Below are 22,560 nucleotides of genomic sequence, written 5' to 3'. Positions count from 1 at the left end.
TTTTTTTTTATCATATTCTCCCTTCCCCTCCATCAGAATATAATTTCCATGAGGTCAGGATAGAGTTTCTTCAGTGTTGTATCCTGAGCAGCAGAAACAACGTTTGGCATGTAGCAGGTGTTAGATAAATATTTGTTGAATGAACAAATGCTTAAATAAACCCATTACCTCATTTGGTCCTTGCGACAGCCCATTTGACAGATGAAAGATGCTAATGCCCACGTTCTCCATAGTTGCATGGTCAAGCGTAGGGTCAACTGGGCCCAAAGCCCCCTGTGGCTGGCTTCCCTCTGCAGATGGCACATTCCTCTGCTGGAGACCGACTTCATACTGTTAGGATTTCCCCTGACCTTTAGCCCGAGAGGAAATGATATGGCAACTGGAAGAATCCCCCAGGGCCAGGAGCTGGCAGCTAAGTCTCCCGCAGCTGCAGGGAGTGTGTAAGTGGATTCTGAGTTGGCCAGAAAGGCAACAGAACAAGCAGGATGCAGCGCAGGGCCTCCTGTCCCCGCCTGGTGTTCGGGGCTCCTTTTTCTCCAGGAGGCCCAGCAGCTGCAGCTCCCGCTGAAGCCAAAATCATGAGAGGGAAAGAGGTGGCTTGCTGTCAGGAGTTACTGTGGGGGGCACCACATGGCTGCCTCCAATGGCGCCCTGGACCTGTGGCATTGAGGCCCAGTAGCTGTGGTGCAGCAGGAAGCTGGGCCCTCAGCTCCCTTTCTGGGTCGAGCAACCCAGGCTAATTATCTTGCACCTGAGTCTTGCATCTGGAGACTCTAACAGGGGTTACACTTCATCTACTTCATGGTCTAAGGGGATATGGGAAAACTGCTTTGTAAGCTGCAAGTTTCTAAACAAATGTAAGAAAGAATTTTTGTTTGTAAATAAAATGTCCTTCGGAGACTTTGATGTGGTTTCATGTATGCAGTTGTCTCTCCTGCGCACAGATCTGCTGTGCCCCTTCCCACCAGTTGCCTTTCTCATCCCACACATCGAATCCACCAGCTCTACCTGTTAGCTCTGCTGCCAACTGTATCCCTGACATGACAGGCGTCCAGCATCTCTCCTACGGTGTCTGTTCTGCACCAGTGTCGTCTCTCACCAGCCCAGGACAAGGATCCTAGCTGAAGATCTGCCTTCCATCTCGCCTCCTGTACCCCAGAGCAATCTTGGTAAAACATAAACACCCATTTGTCTTCAGTTTTAAAATCTCTGCGGGTCTGTGTGATGAGGAGAAAAGAAGTCAGAAAGGTCACAGCATGAGCGGCGCGGCCCTGTGGAATCAGACTCCTTCCCTATCTAACCTTACCCCCTGGTCCACTGCCAGCTGCCCCTCCACATGGCAGGTTCACTCCAGATCCACATTCTTTATCCACCCTTCCTCCGCGGAGGATGCTGTGGCCCAGATTTCTATGTGGAAACATCTTGCTTGCCTCATTTCAACCCCTATGTTGCCTGCCCAGAGCTCCTTCTCCAACCACCACACAATCACTCTTCCAATCACTTTCTGTTGGTTTTTTTTGTTTTGGTTTTGGTTTTTTGAGACAGGGTCTCACTATGTAGTGGAGACTGACCTGGAACTCACTGTGTAGTCCAAGCTTGTCTTGAACTCGCAGTGATCCTCCTGCCTCAGCCTCCCGAGGGCTGGGATTACAGGCGTGCACCACCATGCCCGGCTCCAATCACATTCTGCGCGGAATTTGATCTTCTTTAGAGCATTTTCTGAAGCTTTAATTATCTTATTCATGATTTTCATCCCCTGTTTATTGACCATCTCCCCATTCTAAATGTACACTTCTTGAGGACAAGAGCCTTACTGTCTTTGTCATGGCTGGGCTCGTGGTGCCTGGAATTGTAGTCGGCAGGCAATAGGACTCATAAATGCTTGCAGATTGACATCTTCCTGGTGGAGATGAATGGTAGTGTGGTATGCAGATGATGGCTACTAGCAAACACGTACTAGCTGTACTGTGAGTCTTAGTGCATACAGTGTCTACAGTTAAATACATAAGGTAAACACAGGAGTTTCTGAAGGGAGGCTGTCCCTGAAAAGAAAACTGGCATGCCTAGGGAATGCCCAGAATGCAGGAGCAGACAGACAGGAGCAGACGGGAGCAGACAGAGCCTGTCACGTCCAGCAGCAGCACTGCCTCCTACCTCATGAGCCCCAGGCCTGAGAGTGCCCTCCCTCCATCCCTCCCTCTGTGTGTGTGTGTGTGTGTGTGTGTGTGTCCTCTATATATTGAATCTTTCTTATGGAGGTGAGGTGAGGAAATTGACTTGAGGTTTGCCTGTTAACTTCGTAAACTCGATTCTAAGTGCTGTTGAGCTGATCGGACATAGTACTTTATTGATTTGTGAAGGAGATGTGTGGTTGTAGAAAGCAAATTCTTTTTTTGTCCTAGCATGGGGTGTGCGGTGCTGTATGTGAGCTCAGCACACAAACCTCTGTTGAAGAAATCATTGCTGAGGACCACGTTTGCTGCCTCATCCTTGATGGTGGTGCACAGAAGGCTGAGGTGCCCTCCCCTTTCTTTTATCTCTGTGTGTTTAGGTGGACTCAGGGAGCAGCCATCCGAGAACTGGCCGAACACCACTGCCTTGAATACCAGCAGCCACCAAGCTAGAAAGGGTAATGTATGTGAAGCCCACCAGGTCTCTGGGTGCCTACCTTTTGTTTTATTCTTTTTAATTGTGGCAAAATACAGATAACCTAAGATTTCCTGTTTTAAAGTGTATGCAGTAGGTGCTTTAAGTACATTCACAATGCCGTGTGACCACCCCCACTTTGTCACAGTTTTTCATCACCGCCAGAGGAGACCTGGACACACACGTTAGTCTCTCTCTGTTGCCCCTTCCCCAGTCTCCGGCTTTGGACAGCTCTTCCAGAACCTCCAATTATGGCAACAGCTGAAAGGATGCAAAGCTCTGCAGCCTGGGCACGAGGGTGTGCTCCCCCAGGGGAGAAGGCTGGCTGCCGCCCGAGAGAGGGATGGAAGGGAGCACAAGGACTGCAAGGCCTTCAGTTACACTCTGCGTTCTTTCTTGAGTTTGGCTTGTGAGTTGAAATTCCCAGAGGCCTGGGAGGAAACATGAGGAGGTGTGGTGAACTGGGGGTCTCAGGAATGAGCGGGTCTGAGAGGCATGGAAGGAAAACTGTGGGGCCCTGTGGGGTTGGGGGACCAGGGGTCTTGTGGGCTGCCAAGGGAGGGGCAGGTGAGCAGCCACCTGTTGGCCCGGGGCCTGCCTCGCAGTACCCCCACAGCCCACCTGTACGCAAGGTGCAGACCTGAGCGAAGTCTGCCAGTCTTGGGGGCTTCACTGGAAGCATCTCATTTTTGGAGAAGTCGTAAAGAGCCTCCTACAGGGTCGATCCTGCAGGAATTAGAGCTTGTGATGGGCGGCAGCATTTCTTCTACATAAGGTTAATTGCAGAACACAAGAATAATTTTAAAGTGCTAGAATCCTCCGATTCAGGATGCCTTTGTAGGAATAAGATAGAAATCATTATTTTCTTTAGTCTGTGTTTTTTGCATTAATATTTTTTGCATAAACAATTTTACACAGAGTTATATAAATGCATACAAGTGACAATATCGTCTTATACTATTTCTTAGTGGTGCCTTTTTTCCTTTTATTTGGCTATTTCCTTCTTCTTTTTTTTTTTCTTGGTACCAGGGATCATCTCATGGCCTTGCACTTGCAAGGCAAGTGCGGTGCCTCTGAGCTAAATCTCCAGCCTCCTCCTCTTTTTTTCTCAACATAATCACCTCTCTACTCTCTTCTGGGTAATGTGTGCTAATGACTTTGTATGCACCTTCCCACATTTTTTTCCATGCACCTACATTGCCATATGCACTGATGTAGAGATACGCAAATGTAAGTATACATATAAACATACACATAGATTTTAGACTTTGCCATTGTTTTTAAAAAATAAGGATCATATTTGATACACATTTTTAAATGTATCATGCTTTTCTCATTATTATGTCATGGAAAATCCCTCCAAGGTACTTGTTATAAAAATTTGTTCTTTTTAATAGCTGTAAAACATTCCTGGTATGGATGAGCCGTAATTTAGTCAGCCGTTCCCTTAGCGGTTGTATTCACCTTATTTCCAGTTTTTGCTGGCATGACCAATGCCTGCAGTAAACGTTCCTGAACATTTATCATTACACACTGAGTGTGTTTTTAACAGATGTTGCTAGATTACACATTTACAAGTGTAACAATCTGCATTTTCATGGCAGTTTATGAATGTATCCCTTCCCTGGATGCTCACTAAGTATGATTGGTAAACAATAGCTTTTTATTACCTACTTTGTATTACTCTCACTGTGGATGGGTGTGAGCATCTTTTCCTACATTTGCCAGTGGTTTGAGTCTGTACTCTGGGACTTGCTTCTTTGTATCTTTTACTCATTTTCTTAATGGGTTGCTGATCCCTATCCTATCTAGTTGACTTCTTTAACAGAGAGGCAGATTCTTGGCCTTCCCCTCTCCCACCCTGCTCCTCTACCATCTGGGAAACCTGCATTTGTGCCGAGCTGTTACAGTTGGGACCATGTGCAGGGACCCCTTTGAAGACTATATTTGCTTATTTGTGGGTATTTTGATTTATAAATTTTCAGGATGAAAATTTTGACTTACAAATTTTCCCCTGGATTTTGGGGAAACTCTGGGACACTTCATTTAGCCACATATTACCACCACTGAGTGGTAAAAATGGAACACAGAGTTCGGGGAGGGAAACAGAGAGGTTTCCCATCAGGTTACCAAGATGCCACACCCTTTTCCTCTTTCCTATTTATGTCATTTATTATTGCATAAAACCACCATTAACCTACTGACTTCACACAATGATTTGTTGTCTTTCATGATTCTGTGGGCTGACTGGGCTCAGTGGGGTAGCTTTTTGGAGTCACTCACTTGACTGCGCTCATCTAGCAGTTGGATGGGGCTGCAAAGTCCTGAAAAGCTTTCGTCCCTGGTACCCCAGTGAGCCTCCAAGTGGCCCTTGTCCCTATTCCCTTGTCCAGCCTGAGACTTTCTACAGCATGGTGTCTTTACAGAAGGAGGGATCAGAATATGGTGATCTTTTTAAGGCCTGGATTCAGAACTCAAGAATACTGCTTTGACACAATTCACAACAAATGAAAAGGCCATCCCAGGTTCAAGGAGAGGGAGATGGAGTCAACTGCATGTGAGAATCAGCACGAGCTTCTCATTCCCAGGGATGAGGGAACTTGGTGGTGGCCCTGTCTGGAGATTATCAGTATATCTTATCTGCTTACCACCAATGAATATTGTCAGAGTTTTTGATATTTACTACTTTGAGGGTATAAAATGACTCAACCAAATAAACTGAAATAGTCAGACACACTTGGGTTTAAATCCTGGCTCAGCCATTTAGTAGCTATGACTTCGGATGAGTTATCCTACTCTTTATATGAGGCTTGGAGAGAATTAGAAATAATATGTTTACAAAGCACATAGCTATGTGTCTGGAATTTAAAAGGTGCTCAGTGAATATAGCCCTTCCATTCCTTCCTCCCCATGTCCACCTCCGAGAATTATGTTACGCAGCATTGAGAGTACATCATCTACCTCTAGACTGGGATCGTATAGCTGTTTAACAGCTGCGCAGAAACACAATTATAGAGGACAGGAAGGAATAAGGCTGTAGCAGCCCATTAAAATTCTGCCTCTGATTGGGTTGTCTGCAGGACCTGTGTTACAACGAGAGATCTCAGACTTGGTAAGGAAGATGAAGCTAATACTCCCCTTTACACATACACAGACCTCTGATGCTTGCTTGATCCACAGTCTGTGGACTCACATGACCCTGGTTTCATGTTTGAAGAGGACAGTGAATGTAAAGGCTAGGCCAAGCCCTCCATTCTGCATTCCACAGCAAATACGCAGGTCTGTAAACACCCAGGGCAATCCAGAGGAAGGAGACCCTACAAGTGAGGAGGAAAGGACAGGCTGTTCAAACTAGTCTCTCCATCCTTCTCATTCTGTCCTTTTAGGACTCAGTTGGGTACCAGCCTGGGTGGATCTTGCTTTTGTTTGAATTAAGGATAAGTTGTGCCAATCCCAGATTCTTCTTTAATTGCACCTGCTCCACGACCCCCCCAGTTCTGCCCCCGTACTGCAGAACAAGAGTCCACCCAAGCAAGAGAAAGGATCTGAGGAAAGCCCCTGGCCTGCTGGTTTCAGCAGCAGGTTTATTTCCTGGCATTGTGTGGCTCCCGTCAGCCCTGACGGTGGGGATTTGTGCTGGCAGCTCTTGGGAGCAGTGAATTGCTGAACTGCTCCCTCAACGCCCCCTCCCCCACAGACTTTGGTCAGATGAGCCCTCCCCTGGGGAGGACAGCTCAGCATGCATCTGGGGGCTGATAATGGGATCAATGAAATGGAGTGTGTAACTGCTCCATGGATGAAGCTGGAACTGCTTGGATAGACCCAGATTTCCAGAACCATATTCTTAAAAGAGAAAGAGTCCCTAATGCCTTTGTGCCAAAGTGGAGAATAGTAAAATCTGATTGTACTAGAGAACAAGGATCCCCAAAACTTAGGTGCAAAACAGCACTCTGTGCAGGAATCCCTGAATGTTACTTATGTCAGTGTATTTGGGTATAACTGTGAAGACTGGCTGACTTTAGCCCCTCATTTTATTTTTGAACAGTCTTTTTCTTTTGGTACTGGGGATTGAACTCTGGTCCTTGTGCTTGCGAGGCAGGCAGCAGAACCACTGAGCTAAATCCCCAGCCCTAGTTCCTCATTTTAAACTGTCCCACATGCAGACATTCCCAGTAATTATTTATCACAGCTCCCACTGTGCCCTTCCTCACAGCACATGTTTGAAATATTCTGCCTGGCTCTGTGCTCTCACTGCTATCGCGCAACTGGAAGCGAGGCTGAGAGAGAAGCAGTTTGTCTAAAGCCACCCCGATAGCAAATGACAACATTGACCCCGAGTTTAAATCCTCTGCCTCCAAGCCTCTTAATCTTCACTTCCATCTTTCACTTTCAGTAGTTCCCAAATTTCTGTGCACTTTGTTGTCAGTTGGGAACTTTAAAGACTGCAGATGCCTTGACTCCACTCTAGGCCAACTGAGTTGCAGTCTGTGGGAAGTCAGGCGTGAGTACTTTTTAAAAACTTCCCCAGTTGATTCTAATGTGCAGCTAGGTTTGAGAACCATTGTGTAGAACAACAGTCTTCCTTTATACCAACAGACTGGTCTTTAGTCTTTCAGGATTGTGCCAGGCAAGGTGTGAATCTGCCCACCATCCACAGCGTGAAGATTTTGCAGATGGTGTTTACTTCCAGTGTAGGAGCAAACAGTTAACTGATCTAAAAATTGCAGTTCCTTCCTTGAGAGGGCCTGGCCTGTGACATGGCCATGCCTTCAGCTGGAAATGGAACATTAAATAGCAATGACCACTTTGCTGTTCCGGAGAGGCAGAGTCCCTCCCAGATCCAGAGAATTTAAATGGGCTTTATCTCCCCCCACCACTCAACCCCCAGCATGTTAAATCCTTTCAGACGTCCCTGAGCTCCTCTTCAAATACAGGACTCTTGGCCATAATAAATAATTACATCCTTCTATTTGGACTCCAATTCCAGATAGTAGTAATCCAAGAAAATCCAATAATGACAGTTGCATTAAGATCCTTCTTCCAGGCTAAGCAGAACATCTGTTTAGACATATTTTTAATCGGCAAATGCTTCCTGTGTTGAGTCCTCAGCAAATTAAATTTCTCACTGGACCGAAGGGGAAGCTGTCATTCAATAAGCCATCTCTGGAAATTACACCCCAGTCTCTTTCCAGGTGCACTTAAGATTTTCCCATGCTGACTAGGCCGCATAAAACCAGCCCTTACAATACCGGGTCACATGTATATATAGCACAGCTTGTCTAAGCAACATGGGATGTCTTAGTGTTATTCCTGCAAATGGAGAAGTGTTTTTGCCCATTTTCCAAAGGAGAATTGGCAGCAGAGGAAAATTAAGAGACTTGTTGAAAACCATATGGGAAATGAATAACAAACTTCCACTTGCTACATTGCTGCCTGTGATTACTTAAGACATGATGATTCTCAGGATGTAAACATTAAGGGCTTCACTGTTGCCAGTATTTTGAAATTGTTGCTACCACAGGATTGTTTGGACTGTTGGACTGCTTATTTTTAGAATAGCTTGTCCATTCTCTCATTCATTCATTCAAAATACAAAAATATTGAAAGCTTACCATAAGCCGGCACTGTGGGGGATGTGGAGGACGGCGAACAAGCCAGCCACCGTTCCTGTTCCCAGGGAGCTTCCAGTCTGCTGGAAAGGTTCACGTTTACAATCTTGACACAATTGCTTCTAGGGCTGGGATAGGAGGTCAGCATGTTCAGGGGGCCAGGAGGCCACGTGAGTGTGTGAAGTGTGTTGGGTGGGATGATGTGAAGTGGGAGAGAGGCTCCCAACAGATGGGAGTGCACGTGGTGTAACTACGGGGAGCAAGTGCCTCTTCCTTCCTGTGGGTTTTACCATGATGGAGGACGGGCCCGCTATTGCCAGATCTTTCCATTTTTAAAAATGAAAAACTGGGAAATCTGGATTGTTATGTGAAATCTCTTGATTTTTAAAAGTTGGCTTCCAAAGTGAGATTTTAAAAAAAACATAGTATGGGCCAAAAGTGTCTAGGTCAAACAAAACACATCTGTGGGTTGGGCTGATCCCAAGACTGCAAGTGTATGACTTCTGTTCTAGAAATGCTAGCAGTAGAGCAATTAATTTCTGGTTTAAAAGTATATTTCATATCAACTTTCTGTGCAGGCAATATGACCAACTGAATTAGTAAAGGCTCCTTTATACCGGTACAGTATAGAAATGTTTAGGAAAACAAACCAACAAAGCAAGTCTTTCTTTCATCCCAAATTAAAAATACGGAGTGAAGTTTAAAAGCAAGAAAAGTAAAGGACCATAATGAGACAAGACTAGGGATTTAAACTCATAGAACTAAGCCGCAGATGGTGGCGAGACCATGCAGAAGGCATTGAAACTGAACTGGGACTTGAGCTGGGAGCCGTTTTTAGAATTCCCAATGTAATCTATACATGTGGAAGGGCATGTGACTTTGATCACAGCTGAGGCCACAAGTAGAGACTGAGATCCTGTATAAAATAAGTGTCCTCAAAGGGCTCAGAGGAGCAGCAAGAAATTTTTCTGTCTTTCTCAGGCTGTAACTGGGGGCAAGAATATCTTCAATTCAAAAGCCTGTTCCATGTACAAGCATGAGTTCTCAAGTTATATTTCCTGAATATGAAAATCCAAAATTGAGATAGTAACATAAAATTTTTTCTGGAACCCGTAGACTCTCAAGAGCCCTTAAAAAAAAAAAATGCAAAACAGGACCTATGTTCCAAGGCATGTGATACTCCTGGATGAAAGGATAACTTTGCCTAAATATGAACTTTAAAACATTAGAAATATAAAAACTTGACCTATGAAGGTGAATCAACAGACATACTGCAATAGACAACTGGTATCTCAGTTTCTCCAGTTTATTAAGAACAGGGCAATCTGATTAAATTGTAGTAAATATAACTAAAATGAGTAATAAACCAAAGAAAGAATTTGGAAGTATTGGTGGGGGGAGGACCAAGAAACTGAAAAAAATAAGGTGTATTTTAAAAAGCACCAAATAGGTCTTTAATAATAAATTGTTACCATATTCACTGAAATTAAAATAAGAAATTTTATGTTGAACACAACCAAAGAGAGGCTAAGAGAAGTAGAAAATAGATCTGAGGAAACCATACACATTTCCACACTGAAAGAAAAAGGCATAAAATGAGAAAAAAGATGAAGAGATACAGAGGTTAAAATGACAGTGTTCAATGTGTAATTGGTGGGAATCCTAGAAGATGAGAGAACTCCTATGTAGAATCTGAGAGAGGGGCTAAATAAAACCCATTGGTATTACATTTGGTATCACACTTAAAGCTTGGTATTACCCTTAATAGAATGATGGATTAGAATTTTCCAGAATTGAAGGAAGATGTGAAATTTCAAGAATGGCATTGAATCCCAAACAAAGAAATAAAACAGATCCATATATAGACAATTATATGGATACTGATGAACAGCAAAGACCAGGAGCAAAAGAAGCGAAACAACAAAAGATAAGCAATAGTGGGTAATGAAATGGCATTACTCTAAAAGGGCACCTCTCCTGGCTGTGACGACCACAAGGCACTGCAATACTATCTTTGAAGACTTGAGGGAAAAATTACCTATCAAGTAAGAATTTGATGTATTCCCAGCTAAACTTAAGTTCCAGAGCAAAGATAACAGTTACAGGTAAAGACTGAGAGTGTTTATTATTCTCATGAAAGAATATTAAAAGACGCATTTCCAGGCAGAACAAGTTGAATGTGGGAAGTAGCAGTGAGCAAGGAAATGGATGGGTCTAAGGTAGATATAGGTATGTATTGTGAATACAAACAAATCATGGATAATAGAGACTGGAGCTTAAAAACAAGTAAACAATAATGCAAGGAATTAGAATTTTTAAATGCTTTTGAGTCGTGTTTTTCAGAATGAGATTGGGAACTCTGATTACTTTAGATCCATCTTATTTTATATCTATCTGTGTATCTACCTATCATTACATATATTTTTTAAAAAATGAGTTTGTTTTGTTTTGCTTTTTTTTTTTTTTTTTTTTTTTTTTTTTTATTGAGACTGACCTGGAACTCACTATGTAGCCCAGGCTGGTCTCGAACTCACAGCAGTCCTCCTGCCTCAGCCTCCCGAGTGCTGGGATTACAGGCATGCACCACCACGCCCGGCCAAAAAAAATGAGTTTGATTCTGTATTCCAGTACATCTTTTTGAGCATGGACTACTTTGTACCTCTTCATACTTGTATTCTGCACGATCTGTATATAATCAAACTTAGAAGGAAAAAGTGGAAACAAAGCTTCCGTACGTAGGGAAAGGAGGGGGTTTGGGAGGCACGGGATAAAATAAAATAGTTTATTAAAAAAACAAATAAAATTGCATAAATAAACAGGCGGTGGTAATAGAGGGGGAACAGATGTAACTCCCAAACCTTCTAGATATCCTAAGTGCAAGTTCATGTTCTCTAAAACTGAAGAATGAATTCTAGGAACAATGGAGGTTAAGAGTCAGAAAAATTTATTAGGGAGACAGAAGGGGGACCGGAATTAGTTCACTAATTCTTTATACCTTGTTAAGCATGAAGGTTAAAAATTAAAGGTAATTGTGAAGAATAGGAAGAGAATAAAGGAAATAAAAAGTACAGAAAAATTTCTAAATCTAAAAGACATCAGGAAAGGGAAAGACAAAGAGGAAAGAAGAAAAGAAAAAAAAAAGCACCCCACAAAACAAAAGGAAGTAAATAAGTTCAGGCAGGCCAATTACAAAAATAAATGTAATCCATTTGTTACATGTTAAGAGTCTTGGGCTGGGCAGCCAGAAAAAAAAATCCAGATATTTATTGTTTAAGAGATCTACCTAAAATCTATCTAAACTTATATGTAAAAATCCTCAGTAAAATATTAGCAAATCAAGTCCAATAATGCATAAAAGACACACCACAACCAAGAAGAAATTATCATAGCTTTGCAAGATTGGTTTAATGTTTGAATATATATATATATATATATTATATATATATATACAAGCTAAAAAAGAAAAATCGCGATCCCATCAATTGATGCAGAAAAAGCACTCGACAAAATATAACACTTATTCAGAATAAAAACAGAACATTAGGAGTAAAGAGAAATTAACTTATATAGCATATCTACAGAAGGACTTGCAGTTTACTTCATACTTAATGATGAAAGACTGAATGCTTTCCTCCTTAAGATCAAGAGCAAAGCAAGTATGTCTGCTCTCATACCCTTATGTAACGTAATTCTGGAACTTCAAGACCCTACCATAAAGTAAGAAAAATAAATAAAAGGCATGAAAATTGAAAAGGAAGAAATTAAACTTCATCCCTAATTGCAAATGATGTTATTTCTTTATGTAGAAGATCCCAAGGAATCTGCAACAAAACAAAACAAAAAACTTCTACAGCCAATAAATGAGTTTATCAATATTATAGAATACCAGATCAACACACAAACATTGCTCACATTTTTCTGTTACAACGATGAACATGCAGAAGATAAAATTTTTAAAAATGATACCAGTTATAATCACTCCACAGAAAGTGAAATTCTTAGCAATATGCTTAATAAAATATGTATAGTATGTGTATGATAAAAATTAAACAATGCTGATTTAAAAAGCCAAGGAAGACATAAGTACATGGAGACATATACTGTACCCTGGGTAATAAGACTCGATATAGTAAAGGTACCACTTCTCTTCAAACTGATCTATAGGTTTAATAGAATTCCTATAAAAATTCAGTATGTTTTTTGTAGGCATAGCTAAACTATTATAAAATTTATATGGAAAAACATGTAAAAGTATAGAAAGAGCACATTTTTAAGTATCCTTCCCCATCTTCACACATACACCTGAAATGGTACTGATGAATAGTGACGGATGTGTTAGTTGATTGTAGTGATCATTACCTAGTATATATCTACATCAAATCATCACTTTATACATCTTGAGTATATACAATTCTGTCAATTAAACATTTCTTAATTTTAGAAGAAGAGAAATACACTTGGATAAGGATTTCTCTTGCTAAAATTAAACATACTTTTCCTGAGCATCCAAAACCTAGAGGGTAAGAGTTTGTGAATTGGAAGGGAGAGTAAAAATAGACATTAAAAATATCCTGGGGTTCTCAGCTTTTCCTTTGCATTGAAAATATTTTGCTAAATGTTTGTAAAACTGCACCTGGATTATTCAGTTTGGAAGATGTAGGCTTCTGAAGTAGGGGAGCCTGCTCTTCAGCATTATACCCTACCCTTATTTTCTGCCATACTAGCAGGAAGATTCTCTCTGGTTCTTGGCAACCAGTGATCTACTTTGTTCGTATGACACGTATATTTTGGACATTGCATATGAATGAAATCATCCCACCCGTGGTCTTTGGTGTCTGGCTTCTTTTAGTCGACATGTTCTTAAGGTTCATCCATGTTGTAGCATGAATGTGTTCATTCTGCTTTGTAGCTCAATGATATTCCATTATATGGGTATACCTCATTTCATTCATGCATTCCTCAGTTGATGAACATTTGTGATTTACCATTGTTTGCCTATTGTGAATAATGTTGCTATGATCATTCATTGACACATTTTTTCTTCCTTCCTTCTCTCTCTTTCTCTTTTTTTTTCTGCTGAGGATCAAACTCAGGACCTTGTGCTTGCAAGGCAGGTGGTGGCACCACTGAACTAAATCCCCAGCCCCATTTACACATATTTTTATGGATATAATTTCAGTTTTGGAAAGAAATGGGGAGTAACTGTTAATGGGCACAAGGTTTCTTTTTGGAGTAATGAAACATTGTACTAATAAATAGAGGTGATGGCTGTATAGCTTTGTGAATATACTAAAAATCACTGAATTGTATACTATAAAAAGGTAAATATTATTATTAAGAATTATTTCTTCATTTTCTAGACCAGCTAGAAAGGAAGTGTCACAGAATGAAACAAATGAAAAGGTATTAATACATTAATGAAGTAAAGAAAAATGAAAATAATTTTAAAATAGAGCAAAGCAAAGCTAAAAGCTGATGTTTAGAGGGGAAATATAAAACAGAAGAGACTAACTCCACGTGATCACATTGAAGAATTTTAAACAAGTGACTGAAACGAATCTGTAGCTTCTATGAATGAATAGCACGAGTGTGGGTTCTGCTGTGTAGTGGCCTGGGCGTTTGTTTCACCGCCCTACCTCTGCTGTTTCCAGAACCTTAAACTTCTGTTTTTTACATTCTTCTCTTAAGGGTTCAGATGTGCCAAGAGACTGGAAAGAGATGGAAGATTTTATGAGGTTCTGCCTTTTTCTGGATTTTTTTTCCATTAAGTTTATTGGTACAACCTGTCACGTAAAGGTACAAGATCCCAATGATGAATGTAACTGTACTGTATACCTAAAATGTACCAATAAACTCAATGAAGAAAAAAAAAGTCTATTGGTACATTTAAAGCAAACAATACAGTTACATTTATCATTGGGATCTTGTACCTTTAATTTTTCTGGATTTTAACAAAGAATTAGTTGTTTTGTTTTGTTTTGTTTTCCCAATGTCACAGACTGGCCCACTTTCGTTGCTGTCCTGGCCAAAGTATTTCAGTTTGAAGCATTAACACTCTTAGGTGAAGATGAGGGGTTGGCTGCACTTGATTCCCCCAAATGCTCATGGTTATAAGAAAGCCCATCCCAACTTTGCTCCCACTCGGAAGACTGAACATGGTCTGGGCCCCCTTGATTCTGTGCCCCATGGCGCCTCTTGGCCCCTTAGCCTTTCCCCATGTGGAATATTCCCAGCCAGGGATTTGAAGTCCTGCACAGGTGAAACGCCCCCTCAGACTGCAGGTATTAATGCCCCACTTTTGGATTTGTGCTTTATGCAATCTTAAGCATAATTCACAGGAGGAATCAGAGGACAAAATACGTGGTGCCTGACTGTCTTGCAGATGGCAAAGAGGATGCCGTACTTCCTCCCAGCCCTGAGACCTTGAATGCCACGGCCAAGACCTTCTCTGCCCGGGTCCGAAGAGCCACAACTTCAAGGACAGAGAGGATCTGGCCTGGTGGGGTCATCCCCTACGTCATTGGAGGGAACTTCACTGGTCAGTACCCACGGTGAGACTGCTTTGGAGCCAGGTACTGGATGTCAGGGTCATGGCATTTCCACCTGTAAAGGCTCCCTGATGCCGTGTGAGCTGGCTCCCCTGTCTCAAGGAAAGCACAGTTTCTCTTGGGGCTGCATCACCAAACACTCACCTTGTTTCTAATGCTTCTCACAGGGAGGGATGCATTAGCCTGGTCTTGAAGGACAGGGAGTTTGCATGAAGAGTGTGCCTCCCGGGCACAAGGAGGGGTGTGGGCAGCTGCATGGTGGTTTGTCATATTCTGCCTGGTCGAGCGCCCTGGACGCAGTGGTCTCTTGCCGCTGTCCACCTAAGCAGTGTTCCACATGGCAGTCAGATGGCAGACAGGGCAGGATGGAACATGACTGCTGAGGTTCAGATTCTGGCTCCCCTCTTGGCAAATTCCTTAACTTTTTGTTGGGGCTCCCTGTTTTGTAAATGGGAATGATGTCATTTTCCATTGTACATATTGTTTTGAGAGTTACACGAATTAATAGAGACAAAGCACTTAGAATTATGCCTGGCACATAATAACTATGCCTAACATTTGCTATTAGTTTAATTACCTTTAAAATATGTAAATCATCTCATGGCTTCCCACTACCTATAGGATGAAGCTGAAACTGCTGACATGCCTACTAGGCCCTCCCCAAGTCTCCCTTCCTAGTTTTTACCTCTTTTGTTCATCTCTTCCCTCTTTTTCAGCCCCTGTCCTCCAGCCTCACCAGCTACCTTCCTGTTCCTGAACATGCCCACCTCCATCCCCCTAAGCACACTTAGACCTGCCGTTGCTCTTCTGTTTGCCTGGAAGGTTTTTCCCCCAGAGCTTCGCATGGCTGGCTTCTTCTTATCATTCGAGTCTCAGACCAAGTGACCTATCCACAGAAACCCCTCTGACTCCCCAGTATCCCCACCAGTGACTCGGGTTCCAGCATCCTGCTTATGTCTTTGCAATACTCACATTACTGACATTGCTCCTCTTGTACTTCAGTTTACTTTTTATCTCTGCTCAAGCTCTATGGCAGTAGAACATTTTTTTTCCTGACTGTTCTCATGCCTGAGGCCCAGAACAGAGGCTCACTCCAACAACTTGCCCACAGCATCCTGCATCCAGCACAGCACCAGTTGAATTCCTGGCCCAAGACTCCACCAAGCAAGCTCCCCAGCCTCTCCCAGCCTCTCCCTAGCCTCTCCTCTGCCCTGAATCCCTCCCCTCCCACAGGAGGTGGCTGGTGAAAGCAGGTATCTGGACAACCTGCCAGCACCACTGAGAAGCACAGAAGAGCCAGTTAGTGGCAGATGTGTGCAGACCTGGAAATGAGCAGGTGCCTGGGGTGACGCGGAGCTCCTCAGGCCACCCTTTCCTCTTGGTGGAATCATACACAGCCCCCTTGTGCCAGATGCTTGATTATGTGCTGTGATAAAAAAGGACAAGACTCCACCCTGCCCTCCAAGAGCCCCCAGTTCTAACATCAGAGAAAGCTGTGTGCTTCCAAAGAGTTGCAATGTCTGATCGGAACAGCTACCATTGCTCTTTGATGTCTTGATGCTGTTCTTTCAGGTCTGCTGTGCTCTCCTGACCAAAGATTTATATGACCTACAGCAAAATGAGCTAACTGTATATGGCAAAATTTCGTGTATATACAGATTGTATGTTATTCTGTAAGTAGTAGGATTGCTGTTTATGACTGAGCAATGATCAATTTGAACCAGAAACATCAAGTTGTTAAAAAAAAAAGACTGCTAAATTACTATTTATTTCCTGTGTTTATTTTGGGGGACTACACCCACATCTTCTAGATGATGATGGGAGTTTATCCCAGGGGTATTTTTGTTTGCTGGTTGGTATTTATTTATTTATTTACATCTGAAACTCAGATCTCCACTCCCAGTCCCTTTGTACTTCTTAAACAACTGTTTTTTTCTAGAACCTTCTCACTGCTTCTAACAAAATTAAAACAGTCTTCTTTCTGTCAAATTGATGATTTTGGAAAGAATTCTTACTAATTGTATGAAATTGCCAGCATGGAGTTTTATTATTCATCAAATTTCCAATCAAGGAATATGAGGATAGGTTCAAAGAAAGTGTGAAATTCACTTGTTTTTCAAGGCCTTATAGAAAATCAGGCCCAAGGATCCCACGGAAGACACCAAAACCCCACTCAATGGACATGGATATGCACGCAAACAGAATTTTAAAATGCTTGGGAGCACCTTTCTGCTGGTATGGCAGAAATGAAGGTAGGATGTGGTACTGGGGAGCAGACTCCCCCTACTTCAGAAGCCTTCAATTCCCAAAATGAATATCCTGGGTACAGTTTTATAAACGTTTAGGAAACTACTTTAAGTACAAAGAAAAATTTGGGAAGCCTGGGATATTCTGTTTTGTTTTTTTCTTTTTCTTTTTGGTACTGGGGATCAAACTCGGGTCCTTGCGCTTGCGAGGCAGGCAGTGGCACCACTGAGCTAAATCCCCAGCCCAAGGCCAGGATACTCTGAACATCTGTTTTTACTCTCTCTTCCAATTCACAAACTCTTACCCTCTAGGTTTTGGCTGCTCAGGAAAAGTATGGTTTATTTTTAGCAAGGGAAATCCTAATTCCCAGTGTATTTCTCTTCTGGGTCCCCAGAACAAGATTTCAAAATTCTTTTTAAAATATTCAACTAACAAAATTTTATATATTGAAGGAATATAAAGTGATGATTTGATATAGGTATATAATGAGCACCACAAATTAATTAATACATCCATCACTCTCCATCATTCCAACTCTGAGTATATCTGTGAGGGTGCTTAAAAATATGCTTTCATTCAATTTCAAGTAACCAATACAGTATTATTAATAAGGTTTTTTTATTTTTAATCATCAAAGCAAGTTTTGTCTTAAGCTGTCATGCCTTTTAAGGAAACTGTGACCAGGAATGAAGTGGCCAGCACTTGCCCTGTCATTTCAGGCAGCCAGAGGGCCATTTTTAAGCAGGCCATGAGACACTGGGAGAAGCATACCTGTGTGACCTTCACAGAGAGGACTGACGAGGAAAGCTTTATTGTGTTCAGTTACAGGACCTGTGGGTAAGTACACAAAAGCAAGCTCACCTCAGCAGATCAGAGACTACGGAGCAGAGGATGCATGAGTCTTAAATATCCTCTTTAATGCTTAGTATTTCCAGTGAGCTGTGATTTATAGGATTTCAGAGCTTGCTAGACATTCGCATCACCCTCAGTGAAAGCACAATCCATTGTCAAAGCAGGGGGGTCCAGGGAACGACTCTGGAAGACTCACTCTCAGTGGATTCTGTCATCAGGATGGCAATGGCCAGTGTTTAGTGTGGAGAAAGAAGTCAGTGGTTCTTAGTATCTTGGGGTTAGTGACTGCTGAGAATCTGATAGCTGGCGAAGTGATCCTTAATGCCATTGAGCATTAAGAACATCCTTCAAGAGTGGGTGTACATGCTGGGTGCAGTGGTGCAAGCCTGTAATTCTAGCACTCTGGGAGGAGGCTGAGGCAGAACTGCAAGTTCAAGCCCCTGGGCAACTGGCCAACTTAATTACTTAGCAAGATCTTGTCTCAAAAAACAAAACAAACAAGCAAACAAACAAACACAGCTGGGGATGTGGCTCAGCGAGAAGGCCTTGGGTTCAATCTCCAGTACTGTCAGACAAACAAAGACCAAAAAATTGCTGTATATAGGTGTAAACAAACTTTTTTTGGAGACAGGGTCTCACTATGTAGTCCAGGTGGTTCTTGAACTCATTATGGAACCCAGGCTGACCTCAAACTCACAGCCATCTTCCTGCCTCAGCCTCCTGAGTGCTGGAATTACAGGCAGATGCCACCACACCTGGCCTTATAGATGTGTGTAAGTTTAGAGGTCCAATGGGATTACAGGCTTCCTACAGAAAATGTAACAACCAAATGACTAGATTATGATGAAAGATGTCTGTTATTCCAAAAAACATGGGTAGTATAATCTCCTACTCAAAGGAAAAGGTTCTTATATTGGGTCAAAACCAAAACTCAGCTGTGTGTTCCATACACAAGGTGCAAATGACCCAGAGACATATAAAAGTAGAAGGAAACAAGATATACAAGGGAATGCTCACAAAAGGAAGCTGAGATCACGGTTTTCATTACAGATTAGGTTTTTATTGTTTATTTATTTGTATATGGTGCTGGGATTGAATTCAGGATCTTAGTCATGATAGGAATTGTCCTACCATTGAGCTACACCCCTAGACCTTGTTTTTGTTTTTAAAGTAAAAAATTGCTAAATAAAAAGAAAAAGGTAGGACACTATAATGAGAAAAGGTATAAATTGTAGTAAGAATATACCTGTCATAAATATTTATGTACCATAGAGCATAGCATTAGGAGTCATAAAATAAGCCTGGTGAAGCCAAGGGGGAGAGATCATCAGAAAACATCAGCAGCAGATTTATTTCCTTTCATCAGCTCAGGTAGGTTACCATCAAGTTGACCAAATATAAGTAGAAATTCATAGAAAAATTGAAAAGTACAATTAATAAAGTTGATTCTATAGATCTAAAAGAATAGATTCTGTAATCTGTAACACATTTTTAAGTGCATACTGCAGGCTTATAGACTTTGTCCATCTGTTAAGCATTAAGAACATCTCAGTGGGTCATAAAAGGCAGAAATAGCATTAAAATATTCTTGAATTTCAAAGCAGTGAAAGTAGGCATAATAACAAAAATAGAATATACATTATCTGGCAAATTAAAAGCTTTGCTGCCTCTTAAAAATAGCTCTTAAGGTAGAAAAAAGTGAATATTGAAATTGCGGAATATCTAGACAATAAAAGCTGTATAGTTCAAAATTAAAAGGATAAGGCTAAACCTGTATCTACAACACTACTTAAGAATGTCAATGAAATATTCAGTTTGAAGAAGTTATCAAAAACAAATAATAAGTATAAACCACCAGCAGCATAATAACAAAATGAACTAAGAGAACACAAGGAAACAGACAAGGTAAGACAACATAGAGTTAATAAATTCAAGAGTGACTTCTTTGAATAAACAAAAGACAATAGATACCACCTAGTAGTTTGTTTAAGACAAAAAAAGTGGAAGGGCAGAAATACACAAGATTAGAAATGGAAATATGGGAAATAGCCATAGATAACAGCAGAATCATAAAAGAGTAGTTTGTAGCACTATCTAGGCAAGATGCAAAGATCTGGATAATGTGAATGACTTCAAGGTAAATATAAAATACTAGCACAGACCAGTAATGGAAAGAAATTGAAAAATGTAAGGAAAATGCTACCTCCCTCAAAGCACCAAATCCAGATTTTCACAGGGGTATTCTTTTAGACCTTCAAGAAACATATTCTAATACTATTTAGACTTTTCAGAGCATAGAGGAAGAACATATTTAATTTTCTTTAAGGAAGTACCAAGGTTTTGCTATCTTGAAAGGGTGCCAACAATAAATGAGGAAATGGATAAATTATAAACTTATCTTACACATGAACAGATGTGCAAAATCTGAAATAAAACATTAGAATTCCACAGTGGAAGAAAAGAAGACCAGGCTGCCACATAGGTTTATCTAAAGAATGCAAGATTAGATCAACATTAGGAAATTTACTCATATGATTAATGGATCAATAGATCAAAGGAGAGAAACCATATGTGTTATCTCAATAGATGCTGAAAGATGTTTCCATGATTCAACATCTGTATTTTGTTTAAAACAATTAGACAAGGTACCACAGGAATAAAAGTCAATTACAAAAATAAAATATATTGTATATTTTCACATATACATATACAAATATTTGTATATAATTTTAAACGAAAAGCCAAAGTGATGTTTACTGATAATATTCTTGATGAAGTCAAATATGTTTATAGTCACTATAATTATTTAACATTGTTTGGAAATACTAACATAACTACATAGAAGATTGGATAAACACCATGAATATTGGCAAGAACAGGGCAAAGAGTACATTACTGAAAGTTAATGTGACTGTATGCCCATAAAAATCAATTGAAGACTATTAGAAAGCTGAAGAGACTCTAAGCTGATGGATCATAAAATAATTGTTTTTCTTTATACATATATTTCTATAGTAAGAAAGTACATCTTGTATCATAATGAAAATTTCAAATACATATATCCTTTATCCATTAATCTCATTGCTAGTTTATACTAGCATGCACAAACAAAAGTCCAGTCATCTTTTTGTTTTACATTTTGTTGTTGTTTTGTCTTTCCACTCTGCAGCTTTGTTTAAAGATCAAAAACTAAGTGTTCTTAGTAGACTGAAGAAATATATATTAGTACTATTCAAAAATTAGTACTATGAAAAAAAATAGTACTATGTTGCTTTGAGAATAATAAAAATATATATGTTGTTTAAATAGATCTCTAATTGGGGGAAAGAGAATGAAAAACAATGTATGTAGTATACTGTGTAATTTGAAAATGTATAAACAAAGTTGTAGATCTATGTGTATCCATGTATCTGTCTATGTAGTTATGTCTTTGTCTTTCTAAAATTTTGCGGGGTGAACATCCAAGGAATTGTTAACCATGGGTATCTTTGGGTAAACAGACTAAATACAGGGGCAAAAGACTTCAGTCCTTTGTAATATGATTGTGTTCTTTTTAATGCTCAGTAGACATTGTCTGGATGGTGGGATTATTGACCACTTTAATTTTTAAAATTCTTTTATCAAAATAGTTTGATAAAATGTTGGCCAGTGTATTAAGCATAAGGCAAGGAATAAATATTACTTGAACGAATAATTGTGCCCAGAAGAGAGTCATTTCTAAGGCTCCTCCGACAATGGTATTGAGAGGTCTGCTTTCCAGAAACGCCTCTGCTTCTTTCCACTATCTTTTCCTTGTCCTTGTGATGGTGCAGCAGAGACTAGGGCAGCTTTGGGGTGGAGGGGGAGAGGCGTGGTATGTGTTTTATCCCAGGAAGGGAGTTCAGTTTTTTTTCTTCAGATTCTCAAGAAGATCCATGACCACCAAAAAGGCGGAGAAGCATTTTCTGAGAGAATTTTCTGCATTGGGTGGGAAGAGGGACAACGAGAGCATTTTCACCTCTGTTTTGCATTTGTACTCAGTGGGCAGGGTGGAATCTTGCTGTGGATGTTCCCTGACCTGCTGACCTGAGTATTTCTACCATTGTCCAGCTGTTGCTCTTATGTTGGACGCCGAGGAGGGGGTCCACAGGCCATATCCATTGGGAAAAACTGTGATAAGTTTGGCATTGTGGCTCACGAGCTGGGCCATGTGGTTGGGTTCTGGCATGAACACACACGGCCCGATAGAGACCAACATGTCACCATCATCAGAGAAAACATCCAGCCAGGTAAGGGCCTGTATGGCATCTGGAAGCCCCTGGCTAGAAAGGTGGCGTCCACCAGGTCAAGAAGGGAGCGGAGGAAAGGGCCGGCAAGAGGCTGTCAGGTGCCAATTGCTGAATAGGAGGACAGCAACCCAATTGTGCAGGCACTTGTCACTGTCCACCACTATGGCCTTCCTAGAAAGTCATTCGCTGAAGATCACAGATTTGAGCAGAAGTGAAATAATGACTTTCCATGTTGTAAAGGACAGTGAAATCTGATCGCATGAACAAACATTGTTGCAGGATAGGGCCGATCAGTCGAAAAATGAGTTCTTCCTGCTCCAGTCGTCTGTTATTTTGCTGACTTAGGCAACACATCTTTTTGAAACTGCATTACATTTAAGATATATATAT

The 22,560-nt window shown here is 41.1% G+C and overlaps 1 protein-coding gene across 2 annotated transcripts in view; it reads left to right on the top strand.

The window, feature by feature from the left end:
• Nucleotides 1-22,560, top strand: part of Tll2 (tolloid like 2) — a 127,177-nt gene that overhangs the window by 54,202 nt on the left and 50,415 nt on the right. The window contains exons 3-6 of one of the 2 annotated variants that reach the window (XM_010618124.2): nt 2,552-2,629; nt 14,638-14,793; nt 17,770-17,887; nt 21,992-22,170. In XM_010618124.2, the coding sequence (XP_010616426.1) occupies nt 2,552-2,629; nt 14,638-14,793; nt 17,770-17,887; nt 21,992-22,170 (531 nt within the window). Of the gene's footprint in view, nt 1-2,551; nt 2,630-14,637; nt 14,794-16,798; nt 17,056-17,769; nt 17,888-21,991; nt 22,171-22,560 lie in introns of those variants that run through there. The other variant, XM_033761302.1, reaches the window with a different exon arrangement.

The sequence above is a fragment of the Fukomys damarensis genome, unplaced genomic scaffold (genome assembly GCF_012274545.1).
Source record: "Fukomys damarensis isolate Sample0158 unplaced genomic scaffold, DMR_v1.0_HiC HiC_scaffold_8, whole genome shotgun sequence".
NCBI classification, from domain to species: Eukaryota; Metazoa; Chordata; class Mammalia; order Rodentia; family Bathyergidae; genus Fukomys; species Fukomys damarensis.
This window is presented reverse-complemented; position numbering and strand designations above follow the sequence as displayed.